The following is a 16,281-nucleotide window of genomic DNA, read 5'->3' on the forward strand; positions in this document are numbered from 1 at the left end:
GTATTTCAGACTCAGTCTGGAAACCAACATGAATTGCAACTGTATGGAAAATACTGTAAGTGGTATAATGGCATATGTAATACAATAACAGCATATATACCACAAGATCACAGAAAAATAATAAAGCATTTTTTTTGAGACAGAGTCTCACTCTTGTTGCCCAGGATAGAGTGCAGTGGCATGATCTGGGCTCACTGCAACCTCCACCTCCTGGGTTCAAGCGATTCTCCTGCCTCAGCCTCCCGAGTAGCTGGGATTACAGGCACCTGCCACCATGCCTGGCTAATTTTTGTACTTTTAGTAGAGATGGGGTGTTGCCATGTTGGTCAGGCTGGTCTCGAACTCCTGACCTCGTGATCCTCCCACTTCAGCCTTCCAAAGTGCTAGGATTACAGGCATGAGCCACTGTACCTGGCCGAAAACAAAACAATTTTTTGTTTTGAAAATTAAGATTTCCTTTGTGAGTCCTGGGCCAGATTTCAACAGGTCATAGAAGGATAAATGAATTCTTGGTAGAGGAAAGACAGACACTGAACTGTGACTTAAGAGCCCAGGGCAGGGAAGAGTTCCAGAACCAATGGATTATATGGTTTATAAAACAATGTTGAAGAGCCATATCAGTTTTAGAAGTTGGAAAGTGAACAGCATCACTGCCTTGGCAGAACAGAAAAAGATATGATCAAGTTCATCCATGCTGTACAAATCTAGGTAGGTGCAGGAATGCTATGTTGGAAAGAATCAATATATAACAGCCCCTTTAATCTTACGACGTACACCTCCATCTCAAGCCAAGACAATATCACTTTCTCTTTCTAAGGACTCCATATGAATCAATTTATCTATTATCAAAAAATGACTTTATATATGGGTGGAGCTATGGTTTGGATCTCAGAAACTTATGGAATTTTAAGCATTGTAATATAGCCAAATACAATCTAAAGCAGCCCCTAAATGGATGGGAGAACCAGAGAACACCGTTATGGCTATGCTGAAGCAAGCTACTCATTATAAGGCTTGAGTACGTCAAGGTTTACTCCATTGATGAAGCCTCCATAGCTCATGCTTGATTCTAAGGCTGTCACCTGCAATCCTTACTTACTCTTACAGTCATCTGATCAATCCCCCATGAGCCCTCTTCTCCACATCTCCATTAGATTTTCATATCCCCCTCCTTAACTGTGCATGTCTCAAGGTTTCTTATCCAAAACACCAGCTTTTAATATTTCTTCAACGTAAACTCAACTCCAAACCTGTAGACTTAAAACCCCACAGTCTCAGAGTTTGCCCCTAGAATACTTTTGGCATTTTCAGAGCTTGAGGATGCCTTTCCTCTGCACACATGCTAGCTCCTGAAAAGTGACTGAACTACACAAGCCCACTTCCTCTTCCACTCCATCAATAAAAGGAATCATCTCTCATTCCCTGGGGAGAAGAGAGCCCCACATGTATCACAAGCAAGAAGAAATAAGACCCAACATCCATACCCCCAAAATGTATTGCCTTGGGTTTTTGTTGTTGTTTGTGCTTAGTTTTGTGCACTTCTTGCTTCCACATCAGAAAAACAAGTCTTAAAAAAATAGAACAAATTCATTTCTTTCTTTCTCTTTGCTTTCCTGTCACTTAACACAGAAGTAACTATGGGGTAATATATTTCAACATTTGACATCAATAAACACAAGCTGTAATCATGCTTCTTAACTTTGAATACTGTTGATAAATGCAGCCATTCGTTTGTTTTATAATGTATTAATTTATTGAATAACTATTTGTGTTATGTAGAAGGTGTATGTGCAGCGTTCAACATGGTAGGAATTACTAAAAATTCAATATGATTCTATCTTTGAGGAGGATGTATTTAGCAGGGAAAGTAAGATGTGAAGATGGCTATAAAATACCCAGTAAGCAATCAGCAGAATAAGATATTCAAAATAATAAACTGCAATGGGAGAGTCAAATAAAAAAGCAGGCGTTGCAATCCTAGTCTCTGATAAAACAGACTTTAAACCAACAAAGATCAAAAGAGACAAGGGCATTACATAATGGTAAAGAGATCAATGAAACAAGAAGATCTAAGTATCCTAAATATATATATGCACCCAAAACAGGAGCGCCCAGATTCATAAAGCAAGTCCTTAAAGACCTACAAAGAGACCTAGACTCCGACACAATAATAGTGAGAGACTTTAACACCCCACTGTCAATATTAGACAGATCAACAAGACAGAACGTTAACAAGGCCATCTAGGACATGAACTCAGCTCTGGACCAAGGAGACCTAAGAAACATCTACAGAACTCTCCACCCCAAATCAACAGAATATACATTCTTTCTTCTTAGCATGACATTTCACTTATTCTAAAATTGACCACATGATTGGAAGTAAAACACTCCTCAGCAAATGCAAAAGAACGGAAATCATAACAGTCTCTCAGACCACAGTGCAATCAGTGCAATCAAATTAGAACTCAGGATTAGGAAACTCACTCAAAACTGCACAACTACATGGAAACTGAACAACCTGCTCCTAAATGCCTACTGGGTAAATCATGAAATGGAGGCAGAAACAAAGATGTTCTTTGAAACCAATGAGAACAAAGACACAACATACCAGAATCTCTGGGACACAAAGCAGTGTGTAGAGGGAAATTTATAGCACTAAATGCCCACAAGAGAAAGCAGGAAAGATCTAAAATCGACACCCTAACATCACAATTAAAAGAACTAGAGAAGCAAGAGCAAACAAACACATTTAAAAGCTAGCAGAAGGCAAGAAATAACTAAGATCAGAGCAGAACTGAAGGAGACAGACACACACAAAAAAACCCTTCAAAAAATCAATGAATCTAGAAGGTGGTTTTTTGAAAAGATCAACAAAATAGACCACTAGCCAGACTAATAAAGAAGAAAAGAAAGAAGAATCAAATAGATGCAATAAAAAATGATATAGAGGATATCACCACCAATCCCACAGTAATACAAACTACTATGAGAGAATACTATAAACACCTCTAAACAAATAAATTAGAAAATCTGGAAGAAATGGATAAATTCCTGGACACATACACCTTCCCAAGACTAAACCAGGAAGAAGTCGAATACCTAAATAGACCAATAACAAGTTCTGAAATTGAGGCAATAATAGCCTACCAACCAAAAAAAGTCCTGGACCAGAGATACACAGCCGAATTCTACCGGAGGTAGAAAGAGGAGCTGGTACAATCCCTCTTGAAACTATTCCAAACAATAGAAAAAGAGGGAATCCTCCCTAACTCATTTTATGAGGCCGGCATCATCTTGATACCAAAACCTGGCAGAGACACAACAAAAAAAAATGAATTTTAGGCCAACATCTTTGATGAACATTGATTCAAAAATCCTCATAAAATACTGGCAAACCGAATCTAGCAGCACAACAAAAAGCTTATCCACCACGATCAAATTGGCTTCATCCCTGGGATGCAAGCCTGGTTCAACATACACAAATCAGTAAATATAATCAATCACATAAACAGAACCAATGACAAAAACCACAGTTATCTCAATAGATGCAGAAAAGGCCTTCAACAAAATTCACAACCTTCATGCTAAAAACTCTCAATAAACTACATATTGATGGGATGTACCTCAAAATAATATGAGCTATTTATGGTAAACTCACAGCCATTTGTCTTAAGGAATGGGTAAAAATGGGAAGCATTCCCTTTGAAAACTGGCACAAGACAAGGATGCCCTCTCTCACCACCACTATTCAACAGAGTATTGGAAGATCTGCCTAGGGCAATCAGGCAAAAGAAAGAAATAAAGGGTATTCAATTAAGAATACAGGAAAGTGAATTGTCTCTGTTTGCAGATGACATGATTATATATTTAGAAAAGCTGATAAGCAACTTCAGCAAAGTCTCAGGATACAAAATCAATGTGCAAAAATCACAAGCATTCCTATACACCAATAACAGACAAACAGACTCAAATCATGAGTCAACTCCCATTCACAAGTGCTACAAAGAGAATGAAATACCTAGGGATAAAACTTAAATGGGATGTGAAGCACCTCTTCAAGAGCTAAGTCACTGCTCAAGGAAATCAGAGAGGACACAAACAAATGCAAAAACATCCCATGCTCATGGATAAGAAGACTCATTATCATGAAAATGGCCATACTGCCCAAAGTAATTTATAGATTCAATGCTATCCCCATCAAGCTACCATTGACATTCTTCACAGAATTGGAAAAAAACTACTTTAAACTTCATATGGAACCAAAAAAGAGCCCACATAACCAAGACAATCCTAAGCAAAAAGAACAAAGCTGGAGGCATCATATCATGCTACCCGTTTTCAAACTTTACTACAAGCCTACAGTAATCAAAAGAGCATGGTACTGGTACCAAAACAGACATACAGAGCAATGGAACAGAACAGAGGCCTCAGAAATAACACCACACATCTACAATCATCTGAACTTTGACAAACCTGACAAAAAAAAGCAATGGGAAAAGGATTCCCTATTTAATAAATGGTGTTGGGAAAACTGGCTAGCCATATGCAGAAAGCTGAACCTGGATCCCTTCCTTACACCTTATACAAAAATTAATTCAAGATGGATTAATGACTTAAACATAAGACCTAAACCAAAAAACCCTAGAAGAAAACTTAGGCAATGCCATTGAGGACATAGGCATGGGCAAAGACTTCATTACTAAAACACCAAAAGCAATGGCAACAGAAGCCAATATTGACAAATGGGATCGAATTAAACTAAAGAGCTTCTGCAGAGCAAAAGAAACTATCGTAAGAGTGAACAGGCAACCTGCAGAATGAGAGAAAATTTGTGCAATGTATCCATCTGACAAAGGGCTAATATCCAGAATCTAAAAAGAACTTAAACAAATTTACAAGAAAAAACCCATTAAAAAGTGGGCAAAGGATATGAACAGACACTTCTCAAAAGACATTTATGCATCCAAGAAACACATGAAAAAAGCTCTTCGTCACTGGTCATTAGAGAAATGCAAATCAAAACCACAATGAGATACCATGTCATGCCAGTTAGAATGGTGATCATTAAAAAGTCAGGAAACAACAGATCCTGGTGAGGATGTGGAGAAATAGGAAAGCTTTTACACTGTTGGAGTGTAAATTAGTTCAACCATTGTGGAAGACAGTGTGGCGATTCCTCAAGGATCTAGAACCAGAAATACCATTTGACCCAGCAATCCCGTTATTGCGATTATACCTAAAGGATTATAAATCATTCTACTATAAAGACACAGACACAAGTATCTTTATTGCCGCACTGTTCACAATAGCAGGGACTTGGAACCAACCCAAATGCCTGTCAATGAATGACTCGATAAAGGAAATGTGGCACATATACACCCGTAAATTATGCACCCGTATTGGAATATTATGGAATATTATGCACCCGTAAAAAAGGATGAGTTCATGTCCTTCACGGGGACATGGATGAAGCTGGAAACCATCATTCTCAGCAAACTAACACAAGAACAGAAAACCAAACACTGCATGTTCTCACTCATAATTGGGAGTTGAACAATGAGAATACATGGACACAGGGAGGGGAACATCACATCTGGGTCCTCTCTGGCATGGGGGCTAGGGGAGGGATAGCATTAGGACAAATACCTAAGTAGATGATGGGTTGATGGGTGCAGCAAACCACCATGGCACATGAATACCTATGTAACAAACCTGCATATTCTGCAGATGTTAAAAAAGGGTTTTTTTAATAGAACTTATAGTTTAAAAAAGGGTTTTTCTATCTTGGACCATCAGGGAAAGGTATATGGAGAAGAAAACAGATGAACTAGGCTTGGTTGGAGGGTGTGTTTGTAACTTAGAGGGGAGAGATGTGTTCAAGGTGAATAAAAAGCATCATGTAATTTATGGACTTTACAATTCCATGCCCTATTCTATGTGGATGAACCAAAGACAGGCCCTAACCTCATGGATCTTAATGTAAGTAGAAGAAACAAACAACGAATGAATACAAATGTAACATTACAAATGGACTTTTACTATAGAGAACACTATACCTGTTAATGAGAGAAGAAGGATTAGCATTATTTTAGTAGAGTGTTTATTTAGAAAAGTTATTTCCAAGGAGGTGACCTTTGGGAGAATTGGAGCAAATTTGTTTGCATCCAAATTAACCTAAAATATATATACTTGTGATGTATGAATTCTTTTTCCGGCTTAACTTTAGTGTGCAATACAGTCTTATAGTTCAGAAATTTAAAAAGCATCAAAAGAGTGGAAATCTCCCTCCCATCCATGTTTTACACCCACCCAGTTAATATCTCCCCCCACTCATTAAATCTCTGGAGAAAAGTATTTCAGTTTGAGGAAATAGTAAAAATGCTGTGAGCCCATAGTGCTTTTGCTATTTTTGAGAAAATGCAAGAACTGGAGCAAGAGGAAGAATTACAGGTAATGATGTTAGAGAGATAGGCCAGATCTTGTAGGTAGGGCCTTTGGGCCATGGAAAGACATAAGGATCCAATTGAAGTGTGGGGGATGACATCAAAGTGTTTCCAGCAGTGTAGCAAGATTATTTGATTTGCATTTCTTAAAAGTTCACTCTAGCCATATGTAAAGTCAATGATAGGAGGACAAAAATGGGCCACCAGGAGGCCAGGTAGGGGACTATTACAGGAGTCCTAGTACAAAACAAATGGAACTTAGATGAGGGAGGGCAAAGATAGAGAAAGCAGAATATTCTCTCCTACTTCTGTCAATTTAGGGATATCCTTCAGACAATCATAAGCTATATATCAGTGGAAACAAGAAACAGCTGGAGAGAGCTGTTTCTTTGCTCAAATTCAAGATCTGTTTTTTTCTTTTTCTGAAACTTTCTCCATGCATGACAGAGCCATACGATCACTGTCCCTCAAAGTGGTGAGTCTGTGATTTAGAATACAGCATTTTCCAAATTAGAAGATTTAGCAAAGTAGGTACTGAACATAGGTAATAGATGGAGACTTCAAATCTAATTATAGACAATAATTATATATTGTTCACTGTGCCGATTAGCTACTGTATTGGTTTTTACATTGCTGACAAAGACATACCCAAGACTGGGTAATTTATAAAGAAAAAGATATTTAATGTATTCACACTTCCATGAGGCTGGGGAGGCCTCACAGTCATGGCAGAAGGCAAAAGGCACATCTTACATGGTGGCAGGCAACAGAGAATGAGAGAACCAAGTGAAAGGGGTTTCCCCTGATAAAAACATCGGATCTTTTCAGACTTGTTCACTACCCTAAGAACACTATGGGGGAAACTGCCCCCGTGATTTAATTATCTCCCACTGGGTCCCTCCCACAATACATGGGAATTATGGGAGTTACAATTCAAGATGAGGTTTGGGTGGGGACACAGCCAAACCATGTCAGCTACTTAGTATATCCTTTGGATTAAGAGTCCACACACTTTAATGAGTATTAAAAAATATCGTCAAAATGGCCATACTGCCCAAAGTAATTTATAGATTCAATGACATGGCCATCGAGCTACCATTGACATTCTTCACACAATGGGAAAAAACTACTTTAAATTTCATATGGAACCAAAAAAGAGCCCACATAACCAAGACAATCCTAAGCAAAAAGAAGAAAGCTGGAGGCATCATGCTACCTGATTTCAAACTATAATACAAGGCTACAGTAACCAAAACAGCATGGTACTGGTACCAAAACTGATCTATAGACCAATGGAACAGAATACAGGCCACAGCAATAACACTAGATGTCAACAACCATCTGAACTTTCACAAACCTGACAAAAACAAGCAATGGGGAAAGGATTCCCTATTTAATAAATGGTGTTGGGAAAACTGGCTAGCCATATGCAGAAAGCTGAACCTGGATCCCTTCCTTACACCTTATACAAAAACTAACTCAAGATGGATTAAAGACTTAAACATAAGACCTAAAACCATAAAAACCCTAGAAGAAAACTTAGGCAATACCATTCAGGACATAGGCATGGGCAAAGACTTCATGACTAACACACCAAAAGCAATGGTGACAAATGGGATCTAATTAAACTAAACTGCTTCTGCCCAGCAAAAGAAACTATCATCAGAGCGAATGTGCAACCTACAGAATGGGACAAAATTTTTGCAATCTATCCATCTGACAAAGGGCTAATATCCAGAACCAACAAAGAACTTAAACAAACACATTTACAGAAAAAAAGCAAACAACTCCATCAAAAAGTGGGCAAAGAATATGAACAGACACTTCTCAAAAGAAGATATTTATGCAGCCAACAGACACATGAAAAAATGCTTATCATCACTGTCATTAGAGAAATGCAAATCAAAACCACAATGGGATACCATTTCAGGCCAGTTAGAATGCAATCAATCATTCAAAAGTCAGGAAACAACAGATGCTGGGGAGGATGTGGAGAAAGACACTGTTGGTGGGAGTGTAAATTGGTTAAACCATTGTGGAAGACAGTGAGGGGATTTCTCAAGGATCCAGATCTAGAAATACCATTTGACCCAGCCATCCCATTAGTGGGTATATACCCAAAGGATTATAAATCATTCTACTATAAAGACACATGCACACTTAAGTTTATTGTGGCACTCTTCACAATAGGAGGGACTTGGAACCAACCCAAATGTCCATCAACGATAGACTAGATAAAGAAAATGTAACACATATACATATGGAATACTATGCAGCCATAAAAAAGGATGAGTTCATGTCCTTTGCAGGGACATGGATGAAGCTGGAAACCATCATTCTCAGCAAACTAACACAAGAACAGAAAACTAAACACTGCATGTTCTCACTCATAAGTGGGAGGTGAACAAAGAGAACACATGGACACAGGGCAGGGAACATCACACACTGGGGCCTGTCAGGGAGTGAGGGGCTAGGGGAGGGATAGCATTAGGAGAAATACCTAACGTAGATGACAGTTTGATGGGTGCAGCAAACGACCATGGCACGTGTATACCTACGTAACAAACCTGCACATTCTGCACATGTACCCCAGAACTTAAGGTATTAAAAAAAAAAAAAAAGACATAGAAGATGATGTAAATGGGAATATATTCCAAAAAAAAATAGACCGAGATTTTTTTAAATTAATTGCCCCCTGTTCAGTATTGTGATCTCTATTGATATCCTTATTTCTTTGCATATTCTGTATACCAGGCATGGTTAAGAAATTAAATTGAGAGACTCTGTCAAAATCATTAATTTTCTGTGGTGTTTAAGTAACTGGGTTGGCCCCTTAAGTATATTGTATGATGTTGCTTTTCAGATTGAGGAGGGCTTTCTGTCAGAAGACACCATCTCCCAAAGGGGAAGAAAGCTGCAGACATTTCGGACTCTACTGTAGGAATGTAATTTGTTTGTTCAACAAAGCATGGCAGCGAAACCACAGAATTGTTTGTTGTGTCGACTTCCTTATTAGACCATGTTGAGGAGGGACGTAGATTACTCGATGCTCTGAGGAATTTGGATTTCTAAAATGAATTATAATGCAATTTTTTTTTCCCATAGATATTTTTAAATGCAGAGACAATCAAGCTGGGAAATCTACCAACTGGCTCCTTCTCATCTTCTTCACCCAGCTCCTCAAGTTCTCGACAGACAGTGTATGAACTCTGCGTCTGCCCCAATGGCAAACTTTACCTTTCTCCAGCAGGAGTAGGTTCCACCTGTCAGTCCAGTAGCAACATCTGCTTGTGGAGCTGAAGTGACTGATTTCTCCTCACACCAGAATAGCCTTTTGTTCCTGTCCGTCTGCTTCACAGTTCTGCTCGGTTTCCCTTGTGATCAGTCCAGAGCTTCTTCGAATGGTCCACAGAGCAACTTCCAGTGTGAGCAGGGATTCGCCACCACCTTCTCTTGTGATTGATGTACTGTACTGCTCAACACAGAGGGTGTGATTGACACAGCAGTGGAAAAAGCGTCGTCAGCAGGAAAACTGGATCATGACTTTTGCTCAAAAGGGAGAATAACATAGGTGCCTTTGCTACGCGAAGTGAAGCACACAGTTTTAGATTTTTGCAGGACCTGGATATGAACTGCACATATATACACTGCATAAATGAAATTCCCAGTATCCAATGGCAAGATGAAATGGTTAACCCTGTAAGAAAACTTATTCTACATTCTGAAAGCACAATTTTCCATTCATCTTTTTGGATGTAAACTTTTATCCCCGACTTTTAAAATTTTAAAGCATTATATAATGCTTGCTTTACTAAAATTTAAATTCAATACATGGTTTTTAACAGAACAAAACAAAACAATACAGAATCTCTCCCTGAGTTTTCTTTCTGTTTCTTTAATTTCAATGTGTTGTTACTCTTTGTCTACTAAGGCTAGAATTTTGTACATTAGGTAATTTTGAAAGCACTCAGCAATATATCCTTTACAGAATTAACAAAATGCCATTATAATGTCATTCGTCAGATCTGGATGGCCTTATATAGTATTTACGTGGCTACTGCATGTGACGTATTTACTTTTAACAAAACATCTAATTTATTGCAATATAAGATAGGATTAAGAAGGACATGTTGATGGTATTAAATCCATAGATCATTTTTTAAAAATTCACATGCTATCCTTTACACCTAGGTTTTAACAGTATAATTTTTGTTTGCTCCACTCACTCTACATTTGATTCTAACTGCTAAAATTCAAACATCCTCTAAATAAACAATACTAATGTGATGCATAATACTAAGAATAAATTCACTTTCCATTGGGGTATCATCTTCAGAATTATTCTCCATTTATTTTTTATTGGAGGTTAAGATTTAAAGAAGTTAGAAGTCAACTTAAAATTTCTTGACTAAACAGTAAAAATGACAAATGCTAATAAATATTGAAAATGTGTTCACTAGATTCATATTTTAGGGAATTTAGTCCCATTTCTATTCAGCTGTTAACATATATTTACTTTTATTAGATTGTTAGGCTACCCTGACCTCAAAAATTATAGTTCTTTTCATTTTCCAATGCTTATTTTTTTATATGATCTCTTAGTAAACAACTCCAGAATATTGAATATTCATTTATCACAACACCCTTTAACTCAAATTCTTACAACTTACAGAGTCAAAGAATGTAAAACTGTATTAAGAATTTCCTATTATGGGAAGATGACTTAATTACTGTAAGGTAAGTCCTGAATTTTCAAATGTCAATCAACTTTTTTCTCCCGCATGCACACTATCAAAGTTGTGTTGAAACTTCTTTTTGGGGATTAACGGCTGTAGAATCTTTCTCTGGAGTTCAGGTGTCTACAGCTGAGAGTGAACTGGGAGATTAGAACTTGTTGCAAAAGATGTGGTTAGTGAAAGTAGAAATATTGGCGATGCAAGAAGAAAAGTGAAACATTTGCAGAATTATCTTGTTTGCATAACCTAGCATATGAAATAACTGAAAAAGCTCATTTCCACTATACTCAGCAGAAGGGTTCAAAGGCTAATTTACTTTTATTATTTTTGAAATAAAATGTGACTTATATTTGGGTGTTATTATATAATTAAATCAATATTGAAATAAGAATTATGATATACAATTGCTTACAAAGTTATCTCATAATACAAGAGTTTAATTTATATTAAAATAAGAATTTAATATAAGAAATCTCACATTGGTCCTTGGAAAATAAACTATAATACAGGAAATGTTGAGAAATTATGTGTGCTACTCACTATATTAGGGACTTTTAAGGAAAACATTATATAGTAATTTAAGACATATTCAAGTTCTAATCATCCTTTCATTAGAACAATTAGAAACTTTCTAAGTCAAATGGGAATAATTCTTTTGATTAGGAATGGGCCCTGTTTCTAATCTCAGCTGTCTTCTACTAATCAATTGAGCTGTTTTAGGCAGTTTGAGAATCTCTCCAGGCTTCAGTTTACTCAACTTCGCAGCAAAAGTATTGAATAAAATAGTCTCTTGGGGTTTCTTTCTATTCCAACCTGTTCTAATTTCAAGTACAAATATTACAGAAGGCAAAAGAGAAAACTGAAAATTTAAATTATATGTCATAAGAGGAGAAAAGATGAAAAAAAATAGTGAGAAAAAATATGTAAAAACCAATTCCAGTGAGGGACTGTCACATTTTTAATTCAAATGTATTCTGAGAAGTGTAGACACAATTCAAAAGTAACTTACAAGCCTGAGAGCTTTAGACTGTATCCAGATGATATAACAAATCTATCTGTTCAGTACAGTAGAAAATATGGTGATAGCGATGGCTTTCCTATTCAACAGCAAATAATTGCTTTAAGTCATTTGACTAGCTCTTTCAGATTTCTGAATCTAAGAGAAGATCCCTGCCTCAGAGAGATCAAGCCTATGGTGAAGGCTTAGAAGAATGGCCCCAAACGTCGTTTTCCACATTTAGACAGAAAAAAAGCCTATTTTTTTAAATACAGTGGTCCCTTACTTGCACACTACCCTAACAGATTATGTTTTCCCAGTACCATCTTTATGTTACAGTATGTATAAATATAAAGCAGTTTACTTATATGATATAAATTTCATCTTCCCCAAATGACACTGAGAAAAATGAGTCCCTTATAGTGTACTACATGGATACAACTAAGCTATCTTCTTACCCGTATCTTAATAACTTCATACTCAGTGTACTCCAGGAACGAACAAAGGGAAGAAGAAAAACAGGTTGGTAGTATTGCTAGCATTTAAGTTATTTGCCAGGAATTGATAAACTGAGATGTATTTGAATTCAGGTTTGGGGGATCAAAAGGAAAGATGCAAAGAGGACACGTTATTCTTTTCTTTTTCAGAAGATTTCAATTAAAAACTTCAAAAAAACAGCAAGAACAACAAAAACTTCCAAATTTCCTGCGTCTCTTGTTCAACATTTCCAAAATTTCTATCTGGTACTTATTAGTCATACACACACATATATGTCTAAAATATATATATTTTATGGTGAATGATATACTTTATAATTTGGCACATAATTATTTAAGAGTTTAAGACAATTACACACTTCAAATTTTACTGTAACTTGGGAATCTTAGATTACAGTACTTCAAATCTCAGAAAATGGAGCCAGCAATTCCAGTTCTAGTTCTGCCCCTGGCTAGTCATGTGAACTTACCTACTTAAGACATATATTTAATTACGCTGGTCAGAGTTCACTTGTCTGTGAGAGGGGTATATCAAACTAGACATTTCCTTTAGTCACATTTTAAAATTTTTCTGATTCATTTAAGGAAGTACTCATAAATCTTAGGTTAAGTAGCCATATCTGAACTAGCATTTGTGATCTCCTTCTGCACCTTAAAAAGCCGCTTATAAATGTTGAAATGCAAACCTTTTTGGCGCGCTACTTCCTATGCTCTTTTTTATACTCCTTTTTATACTCTTCCCATTTGAACATTAAGGTTCCTTTGGAAAACTCATGCTTGGTTAACAGGATTCAGTAATATGGTTGACGTTAAACAGGAAAATAATGCATTTGGATCTTATTCAAAATGACTGTTTAGGAAATTAATAGGAATATTAACCAAATATAAACATTCTGTTGATTTATTACCTCCATAAAGCTAAAAAGCAGTGATCTTTTGAAGAAATGATAATGTGATCACAGAGGTTGATTGCTGAACTGTTTATAACATTTTATTCCATTCAAAATTCCTACATATTCTATCAAATGACTCAATTGGAGAATGCCTCGTTTTACAAAAATAGCATTTGATACAATAAAACTCCTAATAAATTATTTCATTGCAAACGTGGCATCTCTGTATGAAGCAACAATAGCCTGGAGAGTGTCTAATGCATATGAGTGTTGTATTTCATAGCAGAGAACGTCAACATAATAATGTTAAGTTATTAAAATCATTGAAAGTATTTAATGGCCAAATTTTCTATAAAACCATCAAAGCCAAATTCATGTTTGAGTTTTATATGAGTGATGTCTTGGCACCTAATTCTTCAAATAGCTGTGGTCTAATAAGAATTGTTCATGTGATCATATTTAAGGACATATGGAGAAATTATTTGCTCTATGTACTGGTGTATATTACAGTAATGAACACTGCAAAGTATCATTATCACAAAGGAAAACTGCATTTGTATTCATTTTAAATAATCATAATCTATAACTTAATTGAACACTGTTATTCATGTTGTTTTATACTGAAATTTATTAGTTGTTTAAATGTCAAAGACCAAAGAATGGGATTTCTATTGTATTTAACTCTAAAACACTGCTGCTCCTACTAATTTATTCAAATGAATAGAGGGGCTTATAATTATAACATGAGGTAGAAAACATCCTTCTTGGATGATTCTGAGTTGTAGAAATTAAGGAACGCTTTTGTTTCAGAAGGGAAACATCATTAGTGTGGTCCACTTTTCTTTTATACATGCATAACAAACTCCCTGGTATTCATAAAACCTATATACAAAGACCGTATCCCAAAATGGGCCCAGGATGGATCTACTCAGCTGAGTTTCAACTTTCACTGCTTGCTGAACATTATTTGGAGAATAAAATTAATTTGAAATACTTGTAGAACCAGAGGGCTATTTTTTAATTGTTAACTGAGGTGGCTCTGCATTTTGAGAAAGCCAATGAAAACCATTAAAGGAAATGAGATATAAAGAACTGTAGTTCATTTTTGTTTTTTTTTTTCAGTCTTAATATCTCATTTGTTTGCATATTTATAAATAAAAGCCAAACAGGGTTAAAGATGGGCAAGGACATTCATTAACAATGGAGATATGTAATTTGGAGTTTGAGTGTCTCGTTATTTATACAATTCTTTAAATCAGGTCCACTATTCATTTATTTTGTTTTGTACTTTCATGTAAATGTTTTCTTGTATATATAGATATATGAAAAATGGAACTATTTTCTTACACATACTATGCAACATGTTTGTAAAATTGCAATATTACCAAAATTACAAAAGCTGTGCTTTTGTACTCTATCTTGCTTTATGTAAAATCACTTTTTTCTATTTAAATGGACTGTCTGTCCTATAAACTGTAGATAACATATCTATTCAAAAATCAGTCTATTGTATCTTTTGTTTAGATGGAACTTAATTGGTGTATATTTTGGGGGAGAGAAAATGCAGCAAAGTTTTGGCAGTTGGAAAACTTTTTTTCTCTGAAATGAGACCTTTTGAAGCATGCAATGAGCTCATATAATTTAAGATCTCTCCTGTGATTCTTGTAATTTGTCCTAATTTTGGTGCTACTATGTAACCATGATTAAATGTGATAGTCAAAACAGGATAAAAACTTACATGCTATCATTTCATTTATTTTCTTGAATTTTTAAAAATAGTTCAAAGAAGAGGGGTATGAGTATTACTGAGTAGAGACCTTTTCAATTCTGTATTTTAAAAATCAATTATATTAAGATGTATGTTTTAAAATATTAAGCTTAATCCATATATTTATACTGGATAAAATACTTCTCTTATGAAAACCTGGACTTACTGTCCCTTTTAAATATATGACCAATAAAACTGAAGAATTTTAACGATAAAATCACCACAGTTTATCAAAGAATTAGCTAATAGTTTCTTCATTCTAGAGTCCCTCTGATTTGATTTTTGGGATAGGATCAAAAAAACTACTATGTGCACAGACTTATACCCCTACATATACATAATCATATTACACAGAAAAATACACATATATGCAATGGTGAATATCATACAATATATATACAATAATATAAACACATGCTAATCATTACTTATTTGATGTATTTCTTCATTTCCTTGTTACATTATCTCTTAATCCAGGAGGACTTGAGGCCATGGCATGGACTTTGTTAACTTTTAGCAATATATCCAGTCCAATATTGTATATAACTTGAAAGTGACATTGTGCCACACTGTTTCCAAAACAAAGACAGAAACAGTATTCACGGGAAACTTTTTTCCCCCCAAAGAGTCACTATTAGCTTTTTTTCTTTGCTGTCAAAGCACCTCTACACACCGTTCCAGATATTAGCTACAAACAAAAACAGAACCATTTACATTCCTCATGAAGACTTCCAAATGTTAAATCTAAACAGAACACAAATGAGTGCTTTCAGCTCAGGGAAGCATATCTATTCTATGACTTTACTTAATTTCCAAGAAAGTTTTGGATGGTTCAGATATGTGTGCAACCAAATACTTGAATACTTGTTTCCAGCAGATTCTTAGGCCACTTACCAACCATACTAATGCCTGAATTTGGTAATCTCTTGTCTCTTAATAGTGGGGCA

General features: G+C 35.8%; 1 protein-coding gene across 3 annotated transcripts in view; it reads left to right on the forward strand.

The window, feature by feature from the left end:
- The window catches only part of SGCZ (sarcoglycan zeta), a 1,126,701-nt gene extending 1,111,328 nt beyond the window's left edge, over positions 1–15,373 (forward strand). For all 3 annotated transcript variants that reach the window (XM_055287513.2, XM_055287533.2, XM_055287523.2), the window contains one exon: positions 9,549–15,373. In XM_055287513.2, the coding sequence (XP_055143488.1) occupies positions 9,549–9,743 (195 nt within the window). In that variant the 3' untranslated portion in view covers positions 9,744–15,373. The remainder of the gene's footprint in view (positions 1–9,548) is intronic.
- Positions 15,374–16,281: the final 908 nt, after the last annotated feature.

The sequence above is a fragment of the Symphalangus syndactylus genome, chromosome 1, assembly GCF_028878055.3.
Source record: "Symphalangus syndactylus isolate Jambi chromosome 1, NHGRI_mSymSyn1-v2.1_pri, whole genome shotgun sequence".
NCBI classification, from domain to species: domain Eukaryota; kingdom Metazoa; phylum Chordata; class Mammalia; order Primates; family Hylobatidae; genus Symphalangus; species Symphalangus syndactylus.